General features: G+C 40.2%; 1 protein-coding gene across 15 annotated transcripts in view; it reads left to right on the forward strand.

The window, feature by feature from the left end:
• Nucleotides 1-13,301, forward strand: part of LOC131251328 (alpha-mannosidase-like) — a 150,827-nt gene extending 137,526 nt beyond the window's left edge. For 12 of the 15 annotated variants that reach the window (XM_058252000.1, XM_058252009.1, XM_058252006.1 and 9 more), the window contains 5 exons: nucleotides 10,624-10,734; nucleotides 10,814-10,909; nucleotides 12,001-12,048; nucleotides 12,129-12,197; nucleotides 12,954-13,301. In XM_058252000.1, the coding sequence (XP_058107983.1) occupies nucleotides 10,624-10,734; nucleotides 10,814-10,909; nucleotides 12,001-12,048; nucleotides 12,129-12,197; nucleotides 12,954-13,142 (513 nt within the window). In that variant the 3' untranslated portion in view covers nucleotides 13,143-13,301. The remainder of the gene's footprint in view (nucleotides 1-10,623; nucleotides 10,735-10,813; nucleotides 10,910-12,000; nucleotides 12,049-12,128; nucleotides 12,198-12,953) is intronic. The other 3 variants (XM_058252010.1, XM_058252005.1, XM_058251998.1) reach the window with 1 other exon arrangement.
• Nucleotides 13,302-13,884: the final 583 nt, after the last annotated feature.

Consider the following 13,884-nt stretch of genomic DNA (forward strand, 5'->3'; position numbering starts at 1 on the left):
TTCCTTAGACTACCAGTGTTATCGGTATCGACAAGCTAGGGATACAGATAATATTGGGTATATTTTGATAATATTGAGGATACTCCAAACAATCTTCGGACACATGTTGGGGCCCACCCACATGTGGCAACAGAGGGCTGCTATCCCTCCATCCTCAAAAGTTCACTACCTTTGGGGGGGGGGGGGGGGGAAGCAGCAAAGAAAAGGAGAGGAGAGAGAGAGAGAGAAGGGAGAGTATTATGTGTGCGCGCAGCAATTAGAAGAAGAGATAGGATAATCAAGAGGTCGGCCCACTCTCGTGATTGATTGAGGTTGCACGTATATCAGCAAACTATCATCATCGTTGGATCCAATAAGTGAATTGGCTCATCTTCCCCTTGTGTGGTCAACTTGAGTAGTTTGCCGATTTTCATTTTTCCGCTCCCTGATTCGATTGTGTAATCGTGCCATTCGATTCATAATAATTACCCAAATGTAATGTGCCACACTGTCTGCATGCACCCAATGATTCCACCAAGATCTGCTAGTCCTCACCCTTGGTCTTTTAATGGGGTCTATGTCTCTGCTTTTCTACCTCTCTGTCACGCTTTATCACTGGACTTCTTTTTGCTAATTAGTTTTCGTACCTCGTCACCCCATAACCATGTTTCTTTATTTGTACCTGTCTTGCCTTTAGATTCCCTAGACACTTCTTTTGCCTCCCCTTTATCTGAGTATCCATATTTGTCCACATTTCCCTAGCCTTTGCTTTGGTATTTAACTTGGATCCTTCTATCATTTTCTCTCTATATAAAACCAACTTTCCCTTTTAAGTCCATCTTATTCTAGTGCTACTTTTACTTTTGCTTGCTCTTTTCCAGCCCTTAACACATATTTAAGACCACTAGTCTATATTTCGTAGTGAAGCTCTCACCTGGTTTAACCATATAATCCTTGCATACCACCACTCTTTCCTCCTAAGCAAGAAAATTTCTTTTTGTCATAAGTATGTTCCACTTTTATAAGTCATCAAATGTTTATCACTCTTTTTAAAATAAGTATTCGCCATTAAAAAGGTGTGTCATTCCAAACTCAAAGATCGCCTCTCCCAACTCATTTCTTTTTCCGAATCTTATCCCCATGTATCCTATCATACCCATCACCGTCCTTCCCTATATCTCCATTTAAGTTTCCACTTATGCATACCATTTCCCCTTCTAGCAATCTTTGTATTAGATCATCCATTGCTTCCCAAAACTATACTTTGATATTTTCTTGTCCTACTTAAGGTGCATAAGCACTAATGATATTAGTTATCTCCTTGCCCAAAATCAATTTGATTGCTATAAATCTAGCAACCTATCCTCTATTATTTTATCCTTTGTTGGAAACCATGGAAACACCTAGAGACGAATCAAGGAAAGTACATGCAATTGCACAACTAAGTCCAAGCAAGAAGAATCTGAATTTTACTTGGAAAAACCCTTGCGGGAAAAAAACCATGGCACAAAGCGATGAGTAATGCACTATGAAAGCAAAAATTGCAAGAGATAGAGTCTTACTGATTCGAACAAGCCTCGAATCTCTTTTCACAAGCCCTAGCTATGCCCTTGAGCCCTTAGGAACGAATTAGAAAGTCCTAATACGCCTCTCTCCCAAATCCTGATTACACTTGATATATATGGATATAGAGCAGGTCGCAGACACTTTCATGACAAAGATGGACCAAAGAATGCCCAATCGAAGGCGGAAGTGATCAGGATCGTTAGAACCTTAAAGCAGTCGTATCTCGCAAACCAGAATGAGTTTTTCAACGTATCATACATGATTTTGGGGTAGGAGAAGCTACTTTAGCCAACCAACCTAGATATGTCAGGTTGCCCATGCTGGATTTGTGAGATTCCATCAGATCGACGGTCAAAAGCCCATTTTATTTATGTTTTTACTATAAATAGTAAGTTTTAATTCGATCATAACTCTTGATCCTTTGAGTTGTAGGAGTTGTTCCCAACATGAAAAGGGCTTAGAAAAATTAGGAGAATAACATGGTTAGGCCTAATTGGACACTCACTATTTTTGGCCGAAACCATGAAGTTTGGTAGGAATCATGACAGTCGATAAATAGTAAGTTTACTATTTATAGTAAGTCACGTTTTTAAGGAGTTTGAGCCTAAAACTTCTTCCTAGGTTTGATTTCACTATTTAAAGGAGTGTAATTTCATTTTTATCATCAATCAATTTATTTTCAATTTATTAGAAATTATTTCTATTTTATCCCTCGTAAATTCGAGGAAACTCGGTGAGGAGTATAGAGAGTTTTGTGGATTCGGAGTAGTTCTCCCTAAGGAAGACTGTGATCGACCTCATCACGTCCTGCCCTACGTCAATATATAGTGTTCCAACCGGAATAGGAAACAACTAAACGCACTTTTGCAATTCTGTGCACATCTTCGATGGGACCTTCGATGGCATCAACACCCCATCGAGGATTTGTCAATGCCATCGAGTAGCAACATTAAAACGTTCTAGCAACCAACATGGATTTTTTGGATTTTCTCAATGCGATGGAGTATCTGTCGATGGCATCGAGTAGGTTGTTGATGGCATCGACAGACCCTATTACTGACAAATTTAAGACATCAACAATAATCTTCACCATGTATTTAATCTTCATTCATCATAGCTCCTTATCAATCTGAAAGTCTGTGCGGAAGAGTGGGGCCCCCAGGATCTGACGGTCTACACGATATGGGACCTCCACAAAGCCGAGGATGAACGAACCAGGTCTAGCGGTCCACCTAACCACTACTGGAGCAGATGGGTCTAATCACCCCTTTGATTCTACCATATAGATGGCCCCAGATTATGATTTATGGCTTAGATCGTTTAAGGGACAAGCTAGATGGACAATATTATTCTCTCAGTTTTCTCTGTGTACTCTCGTTGTTTCTTGATATGATTTTCACGAGAGGACCTGTTCCCATTTATAAGGAAGGACCAGGAGTTTGGATGAGACCAGAGATTATCTAGTCTTATCCTTACCTCCTTATCTAAATATTCGTTTAAAGTTGAATTTGTAAATCAACTTTAGATAGAAGAAAGAAAAAATGATTTAAAAAAAAAAAAGACGCTCAACCTCATGGGACCCACCCACCAGTGATTTCCCACAAGTGGGCCCCAAGGGCCTATGTCCAACACAATCCTCATCTCTAATTCCACCTTCCATCATAGCTTCATCGTCGCTTCTCATGCACACTCCATCTTCCATTCATGCCTTCTCCAAGCCCAGGTAAGTTGCTCAGAACTTGAATTTCTCTGTGGGAACCACCTTAGTAAGCATGTCAGTCAGATTCACGCTTGTGTGGATCTTCTCTGGAGACACATCTTCCTCAAGCACCTGTCGGATAAAATGATGACGCACGTCAATATGTTTAGTACGTGAGTGATAAACAGAATTCTTAACAAAGTTGATCACACTTTCACTGTCACAATTGATTAGCACGACCTCCTGCTGAAACCCCAACCAATTTATCATTCCCATCAACCAAATACCTTATTTAAATGCTCCTGTCACCGCCATATAGTCAGCTTCTGTTGTGGAAAGAGCCACCACAGACTGAAGCTTTGACATCCAACTGATCGCTCCACCCGCTAGCACAAATGAGTAACTAGAGGTCGACCTTTTATTATCCATACTACCCGCGTAATTTGAATCCACATAGCCTACTAACTTGTCCTCTGATTTTTCAAATGATAACACGTAGTCCTGTGTACCTCGAATATATTGAAGTAGTCATTTCACTGCCTCCTAGTGTTGCTTGCCGAGGTTAGACATGTATCTGCTAACAACACCCACTACATGTGAAATATTTGGTCTTATACAGACTATGACATACATGAAGCTGACAACTGTAATATACGAGACAAACCTGTTTTTCTTTATTTGTTTTAGGACGCTATTTAGAAGATAGCTTAAAATGAGCCACATGGGGAACACTAACCGGCTTTACCTTGTCTATCCCATACTTCATCAATACCTTCTCAAGGTATTCTACTTGAGATAACCGCAACCTACTCCTCTTCCTATCTGTGTATATTAATGTTGAGAACTCTCTTTGCAGCCTCCAGATCTTTCATCTCGAATGTCCCTGATAATTGAGTCTTCAGTATGTTGATCTCAGACATGCTATGACTGATGATAAGCATGTTATCAACATACAATACCAAGATAATGAACTTCCCATTACTCAATGTCTTGTAATAGACACAATGATCATACTCACTCTTGATAAACATGTGACTCATCATGAAAGAATCAAATTTCTTATACCACTGCCTAGGCGACTGTTTCAGGCCGTACAACGACCTCTTCAACTTGCAAACCTTGTTTTCTCCCCCTTGTATTTCAAAACCTTTTGGTTACTTCATTTAAATCCTCTATTCCAATTCCCCATGCAGGAAAGCAGTCTTCACATCCATCTGTTCCAGCTTGAGATTGTATTGGGCAGCCAACGCCAATACGAATTTGATAGATACTTACTTCACTACCGGTGCAAATATCTTAGTGAAGTCCACACCTTCTCTCTGAGCATATTTCTTCGCTAACAACCTTGCCTTGTACCTATTATATTTCTTCTTGAAGATCCACTTGCACCCGATCACTTTATAGCCGACGGGAAGCTCCACCAACTCCCACGTCTCATTCTTGTACAAGGAGTCAATCTTATCATTCATCACTGCTTTTCACTTTTCGACATCTGGCTCATCAAGAGCCTCCTGCAAAGTAAACGGATCCCCCACATCTGTAATGAGGACAAATGCGACATTTGAGTCATCCTTGTATCTTTCTAGTAACCTGCGATCCCATGGTGGATTCCTTCTCACAGGTGGTTGCTGCACCTACTCTTGTACCTATGTCTGCGTCTTAGTATCAGCCTGTGTCTCATCTCTGTCTAAATGAACGTCTATAACCAACTGTTTGACTTCCTTGTGTTCATCCTTATGGAACAAGGATCCTTTGTTGAATTTGACGTCACGACTAAAGATAATTTTTCATGTGATCCGATCGTATAGCCTGTACCCCTTCACACCATTACCATATCTGACAAAGACATACTTTTTAGCCCTTTGGTCCAGCTTATCTCTCTCAACTGATGATACGTGAGAGTAAGTATCGCAACCAAATACACGCAGTTCCGAGTAGTTTACTTGTTAACCACTCCAGAATTCCTCTGGAATTTTACATTCAATGGCCGTAGAAGGGAATCGATTTACCAAGTAACAAGCCATGTTAACGGCCTCATTCTACAATTCCCTACCCAACCTAGCATTACTGATCATGCATCGGGCCCTCTCCAAGAGAGTGATTCATTCGCTCAGCCACACCATTTTGCTCTGGTGTGTGGTGCAGTGTTGTACCTCACAATCCCATCATCTTTACAATACTGATTGAATTCCCCAGAAGTAAATTCTCCACTATTATCTGTCCTTAACACTTTCACTTTTCGCCCTGATTGTTTTTCCACCATTGCTTTCCACTGTTTGATGTTGGAGAAAACATCGGATTTATTTTTCATAAAATAAACCCACACTTTTCTGGAATAGTTGTCAATGAACGTGACAAACCATGACGACCCTTCACCAGAAATCACGAGCGACGACCCCCATACATCGAAATGCACATAATTTAGAACCCCATTACAAACATGTTTCCGAGACTTAAAAAGGCAACCTTTACTGTTTACCATATATACAATGCTCGCATATACTAAAATGAATGCTTTTAAAAGCTGGAATTAAACAATGGTTAGAAAGTACCTTCATGCCCCGCTCGCTCATTTGGCCTAAGCATGCCTGCCATATACGTGCAGACATGGAATCTGTTACAAAAGTTGCAACTCCACCCGATGAAGTACTCTCGATCAACCTGTAAAGGTTTCTATTCCTCTGTACTTTCATGACTATGAGTGCCCCCTTTGAAACTTTAAGGACATGATCGAAATAGGTGAATTTGCACCCAAAAGCCTCAAGTGCTCCAAGAGATATCAGACTCTTCTTCAAATCAGGAACATGTCTAACTTCGGCTAAGATATGCTCCATGCCATCAAACATCTTGATGTGCACCGTTCCAACACCAACCACTTTACAGGCATTATCATTGCCCATAAACACTTGGCTACAATCACACTCACTGTAATTGGTGAATCAACTCCGATGAGGGGTCATGTGGTATGAAGCCCATGTATCTAAAATATATTCTTCGTCGAAGTACCGGATTTTGATGCGATCAGCACGTCACTACCATTCATTTCCTCACTGGATTCCACAGTATTGGCTTCCTTGGAAAAACTATCTGAATTCTTCTTTGTCGACTTAGGATTATGACAATCCTTCTTCATGTGCCCTAACATGTCACAATTCTAGCACTTCAACTTGCTTTTGCCCTTGCCCTTGGATTTGGACCTCGATCGCAAAGATCCATTGTCCCGCTCAGAATTTCTCCCCCTCATAACCAATGCATTTATAGAAGCAGCCACATCACCGTTTTTATTTCTCATCGCCTTCAACTAAAGAACTGAGATAATGACAAAACTAATGGTCATTCCATTAGTGCACAAAGAGTCCTTGAACAACTTATACAATGCCGGGAAAGAATTCAACAGTATACATGCTTAATCCTCATCTTTCATCGTCTCTTCCACATCCAACAATTTGCAAATTAACTTATGGAAGTTACTAATGTGGGCCTCAACGTCAGCCTCCTCCGCCATCTTTAAATTGAACAACTGTAACGTCAAGTACAAGCTATTCTCAAGAGATTTCTTCGCATATATATTCTCTAATTTCGCCCATGTACTTACTGCAGTTTTCTCTCTCATAACATTATAGAGGACCTCATCCATTAAGCACAATTAAATAGAGGTTCTAGCTTTCTTATCCGTCTTGTTCCATTCTTCTTCTATCATATATTCTAGTCGCTTTTCAATGAGAGCTTCATCTAATCCTTGTTGAACTAGGATACCGTTCATCTTAACTTTTCATAGTTCAAAATTGTTTTTATTGGAATATTTTTCTACATCCAACTTCAAGTTACATGCCTTTGATACGTTGCTTTCAGATTCGATCTGCTCCCCAACATTAGCTCCGATACCACTTGTTAGAAACCACGGAAACACCCAGAGACGAATCAAGCAAAGTATACTCAATCGCACAACCAAGTCTAAACAAGAACAATTCGAATTTTACGTGGAAAAACTCTTGCAGGAAAAAAAACCACGGCACAAAGCAACGAATAATGCACTATGAAAGCAAAAATTACAAGAGATAGAATCTTACTGATTCGAACAAGCCTCAAATCTCTTTTCACAAGCCCTAGCTATGCCTTTGAACCCTTAGGAATGAATTTGAAAGCCCTAATACACCTCTCTCTCCCAAATCCCGATCACACTTGATACATACATATATATATATATATATAATGTTACAACCAGAAAGGGAAACATCCTACGTACTTACGCGATTCTGAGCAAATCTTGGATGGGACCTTCAATGGCATCGACACCCCATCGAGGATCTGTCAATGGCATCAAACTCCTTCGATGCCATCAAGTAGCAATACTAAAACATTCCAGAAAATGTTCTAGCAACCAACATAGATTTTTCAGATTTTCTCAATGGGATCGAGCATCTGTCGATGGCACTGACATTTGCTCGATGACATTGAGTGGTTTGTCGATGGCATCAACAGACCTTGTTACTAATAGATTTAAGACATCAACAACATCCTCAAATGTCTTTATCTAACGCGATCCCTATACCATCTTACAATTGTTCTTTCTTGTAGATAAAAAATTTCAGCCATGTCCTCTATGTTTGGGTTGTGGTGCATCATTTCCAGAGAACACTATACAACCACCTTACTCACTTGCAATGCATTTTGCAAATTATGACATGTCGCTTCTAGGGAAAGCCTACCTTGATTAGATTCAAAACATGATTCATTCGCATGTTTGTTTTAGCTAAGGGCCTATTTTGCTTTGCTAAAATTTTTATTTTTTTATTATGAAAATAACTTTTTAGGCTTTAAGCGTGTTTGACTAGTCATGTAATTAATTAATTATAGGAAAACAAAAAAAAAAAAGGTTCTCCAAATTTGTGCTTTTTCCCATAGCACCTAGACCCCCATTTTCCACAGTCGTTTCCACTTTGACAAACTTGTGAAAAGCACTCCTAAAATCAAAGATCTCTCTCTTGTTGGAAGGTTTGTTGATTGCGCATAAGTATAGAGCCGTACACCTCCACATTTATGGCATCAAGGCACATACGTCTGAGATTAAATCCATCCACTGGTTGATCTTATCATGTTTTCCCTAAAATTAGTCTAGTCCACTCAAAAGGTGGGCTCCAACATTGGAAACAGGTGGATGGGTTAAAAAACTTCAGCCAAGTATTTTAGAACCATACATTTGTTTTGCAAACTGTGGCCCACCTGACCAATGGATCAACTTAATTCTTGGGCCAGGGCATCAATATAGTGGTGCCTTTCTAATGGATGGATTGGACCTTGGACCTACATGCCATGATGGCAAACGTGTGGCGTGTACATGAGTTGTATTGCACATGTACACGTGGGGTTAGAAAATCCCATCTCTGGAGAAGCCGGATAGATGCAATTTTCCTATAACTCAATCTGCAGGGCTATAGGACCAATGCGATGACTATGCGACATCCACTTCATCCAATTATTTCGCCATACCATGTAAGGGTCGACTCCAAAAATGAGGTAGATCCAAGACTTTAGTTGGCCACAACACAAGAAACAGTGCGGATTCAACGCTTACAATTGAAACCTTCATGGGGAAATTGATTTTCCTATGCATGTTTACCAAACACACTTTTTCACATAAGCAATTCTCAAGAATCAATTCTGTAGTTGCTAGAAGCAATGCCACACAGGCCCTAAAGTTTGATGACCAGCTTCCCACCTGACATGAAACCCCTCTTTTATCGTGGCCGGGGACCGGCTATTGCAATTGCTACCAAGAAAAATTAATCAATAAACCGTTACTCCTATTTTGCAGCCACCATAAAATTGCCAAGAGATAGCCTACATTTTTTATATCTGAAATGTTTGATCTTACCCCACGAATCTTCTAGCTTTGCTTTAAGAAAGTTATGAGGTAATAGTACTTGGTTTGCAAGTCGCAATTTCCAAGGCCAACACAATAGGCTTAACAACAAGTTGGAAGTGAGATACATTGATGCAGGATATGAAATTAAATATGGAATGCAAGAGATCAAGCTTGAAATTATACCAATTTTAAATAATCACAAAATTCCACATCCTACATACTATCAAACATTCAAAAAGGGGAATCTATGGGGGTCCAAGCCTACACAACTTTAGGGCTGGATCGAATAAAATTATAAGCCAAACAAGCCCAAAGGAGTGTAAGAACCATCCATTCTTGCAAAGGATTATTACCAACTCAAGAAATTCACTAAGTTTCAATTTGGGGGAAAATCTAGGGTTTGAAAATTAGGGATAATTGGGATTTGGGACTTATTAGGGTTAGGGATTTGGATTAAGGAGTTTTTTAAAGTCAAAAGAGAAGGAAATAGAAGGGAAGAGACCACCTGGGAAGGTTGCGCACGCTGGACAGCCAGGGGGCCTGAACGCACGTGCATGATGGATCGTCCGCACGTGCGTGGGGCCCACAAAATCGAGAAGCGCCTCCTAGGCTGGGATCGGCCAAAGATGGACAGGTTCCATACCAAGTTTCCTGTCGATCGGATGCACGGTTTGAGCGTAGTACTCCACCGAAATTTTAGCCCCTCAAATGGACCAAAATCTGAAATTTGCTTGTGCACTGTTGTAGGAGAAAACTTGGATGTGAAAAGAGGTGAATCTAATGATGGGAGGGGTGTTGAGGGTGATGGAATTGGTGCGTGAGAGGATGGAGATGGTTTGGATCAGATGTAGCTTCGCATCACGGTAGTTAGCCTTTCAAGGAAGGGAGGGCTTGACACCTAATTTGATTCTTCAACCCAAAGAAAGAGAGAAGAAGAAAATGCAGGAATTTATATTCATAAACATCATTGCAATACCTACATGGGATAGCTATATTTATAAGAAAACCCTAAACCCAAAGAAAAAGGATAAAAGTACACTTGCGCCATGTGCGCGCACTAATACCAAAGCTTAAAGCAAATAAATACTAATCTAAGCAATCAAAGCCGTTCATGAAGTTTCTAATAACAAAAGTAATCAAAACTCAAAATCCTAGATCATCTAAGGTAGTGGGCCATGATCATGAGATCCGATGGTAGAATCTGTGATAATCGGGTCCACTCCAAAGATCCATAACGCAGCCCCCTAATTATGAGGCCCTCCAAAGATGTCGTCGTCGATCCAAATCGAAAGTGGGACCCGCCTCCTCCTCGAATACGTGCGTAGAGGGGGTGTGTGCATGATGTCCCCATCATACATTTAGGACATTCTCATATTTATTTCACTTGTGACTTCAGGAGAAAGAAGTGGTAAAATAACACTGCAAAATTTCTCCTAATTCAACTGATTGAATTGGAGGTCTTGAGCATTCAAAAACTGCTTCTGATTTCCCCCCTCTAATTTTCATTGTTCAGATTCGTGGATATTATTATATTAACATCAACCAGTTAGGGTCTGGGGCACGCTGGAGGCGGACAGTTGGTCAGCAGGTTTATTCACCACTTCTCTTAGCTTTCACACATGAGGTATATCATCCACTCAATTATTTTTTTCAGTGTATTTTTCTTTCTCAATTGGTTTTTATGTGAATCATTGATTCTACAGGAAGAGCAAAGTTGGAAAGCTTCTCATTTGGTGAATGCTACGTCCATGGATCCTAATTATAGTTTACCTCCAAATGCTGCAGTCATAACACTTCAGGTAATCTTAGCATGAAATCCTGCCTGGTAGATAAGGGTTATTCGGGTGTTTGTGGTTCTCAATGCAGACCCGCAAGCTACTGTCAAATCATGCTTCCAATAGGCACCTGAAGGTCTTCTCATCTCAACCATGGTGTGGGGTGGGAAAAATAATAATGTGCTAACCTTTAATTTGGTTCGGTTTTCTGCAGCCACACCAAGCACATCATAAGTAGGGCATAGGAAGCTGCCATCATCATCATCATCATCTAAGCCATATCCCAACTAATTGGAGTCAGCTACGCGACTTCCGTTTCGCCATTGCACTCTATCACAGACCATATCCTTGGTAAAACCATAGGTCCTAAGGTCCTTTATCATTACCACCACCCACATCCTCTTGGGCCTTTCCCTCACCCTTTTAGAGTCTTCAACTCATACCAACTCACTCCTAACCAGCACAATTCTTGGTCTACGTGCACATGGCCAAACAATGTTTACTTTCCCTCATCTTATTACCTATTGGTGCTACTCCTAGGTTCCCGCCAATGCATTCATTTCTAATTCTGTCCTTCCTCATCTTCCCACTTGTCCATCTCAACATCCTCATTTCAGCTACACATCCTATGAGCACGTTGTTCCTTAACTACCCAACATTCTCTCCCATAAAGCTTGGCTGGCCTTATGGCTATCCTATAAGATTTTGCCTTCAGTTTGATTGGTACACGACAATCACGTAAGACTCCAAAGGCACATTTCCACTTCTTCCACCTAGCTTGAATTCTATTTGTAACATACTTCTCAATCTCCATTCTCATGATTATCAGCCCTATATATATATATATATATATATATATATATATATATATATATATATATGGTCATTTTGGAGTACTTCTTGGTCAGCAATCTCAACGAATTAATCATTTCCACTCCTTTTGTTGCTAAAATTGTGTTCCATATACTCTGTTTTAGTTCTACCAATTTTAAAACCTTTGGATTCTTAGGTAGGCTTAGAAAGCCCTGTTAACTATGATTTGGCGGCACAACCAGCTGCAACACAAAACTTGGGCATTTTCCCTTTTAAAGGGACTTCCACCTTTGATTTTGCAGGAGCTGGATGATGGAAATGTGCTCCTTCGGTTGGCTCATGTATATGAGGTATGGCAATCAAGAGCCCTTAATTGATGGTGATTGATTTCTAGCCTTGTTATTCATTTTTATAATGTGAATATGGTTAGGCTGGAGAGGATGCCGAGTATTCATCAATGGCCAATGTGGAACTAAAGAAGATCTTTGCAACAAAGATGGTACGTAAAGCTGCCTTTTTTGGTTTTTTTGGTTAATTCCATTATTCAATATGGCTAGTTCAGATTTCAAACCCATACACTATTTTCCTCTAAGGATGTCCCCATATTCAGATGGTTTCCAAAATGCGACTTGGTAGAAAGCAAAAGGACTTGTAACCTTCCACCATCTTACAATTCTTGAGACTGCTTGTCCAGCAGTGATCCTTGCAGAAATTTATTTCATCTCTTATAAGTGTACATCTCATTCAGGCCAGCATTCTGTCCAGTTTGTTCCCACCATGGATGGGTGATGATTGAGAATCTCCCCCATCAAACAATCTCAACCATCGTATTGTTGGCTTGCAATGGATGGCTAAAAATAATACAGAGCTGCTGGTCCACATGCAATGGGAAGATTGGTTAAGATTATCACGTGGAAGAAAAGGTTGGTCTGTTGTCCATCTACAGTGAGGCCACCAGGTGAACCATCTGGACCACTGAAAGACGTAACCTACTTATATGAAATGCTGGTCCAAACCAAAATGCTGCCAGTTCAGACCTAGCATTGCATAAAGCCTCTTCATAGAATATGATTGTTTGTCCATTGCATACTGATTAGTGCAGTAGTCTCATGAAGCTGTTCTGTTTCATATAACACCCATCAAACTGCGCCGTTTCCCAGAAGAAAAACACCAAAATCTCTGAAACTAGAGTCGAGTTTGCAGAACATGAATTAGTACTTTATACCGAGTTACCAACCGCAGTTTTCTTGTGCAGATTAAGGAAGTGAAGGAGACAAGCTTATCTACAAACCAAGATAAGTCAGAAATGAGAAGCATGAAGTGGAAAGTCAAAGGAGATAATGGGGAGAGTCCTGCACCTGTGAGAGGCAGCCTGGTCAATAATGCTACTCTTATTGTTGAGCTTGGTCCAATGGAGATCCGAACTTTCTTGTTGAAGTTTTAGGTTAGTCACTGCAGTTATAGTTTCATTTATGGCTAATCCATAATAAAGTTGTATGAGTTATGCATGTAATGCAAGTCATCCTGGGTATGTTCTCCCAAAGAACCCCTGCTCAAATGTCCCATCGCAATCAATCAGCCTTGTCATAAAAGGCCAAGAGAATCCCCGCTCGAATATCCCACTGCAATCAATCATCTATGCCATACAGGCTAAGGGAACCCCCTCACAGGCTCACTCGAGTATCCCACCACCATCATATCAAAGTAAATTTAATTCAATGCATTCCATGATGAGACAGACAATGCAGTAATCAAGCACTGAATGTTTTCAATGCAATTCAAGCAAATCCAAGCATACAAGTTCAAGAACCATAATCATGATGCATGTAGACACAAGAATCAACATGCAACGTAAGGTATACATGTTAGTATACATCAATGGCTACAGAACAATATAAGATACAAATATACAAAATACATTCAACAAAACTCAACAATGCAAATGAAGAAATTAATAGTGATGACAATAGGCTGTCATTAACAATATAAAATAAAAAACATACCTCAATACTCAAGAAAATAAAGGATGTGAATTTGAGGGGAATACCTTCGAGTCAAAAGGAATAGAAAATGGCTATTTCTTGGAATTTGAGTTAAATTGAAAACAAGAAGATAGCCTCGAGTCAAGAGAGTTAGACCCGAGTCAAGAGAGTTAGACCTGACTGAGTCAATAAGGGGCTATCATA

This window comes from Magnolia sinica, chromosome 7 (genome assembly GCF_029962835.1).
Source record: "Magnolia sinica isolate HGM2019 chromosome 7, MsV1, whole genome shotgun sequence".
NCBI lineage: Eukaryota > Viridiplantae > Streptophyta > Magnoliopsida > Magnoliales > Magnoliaceae > Magnolia > Magnolia sinica.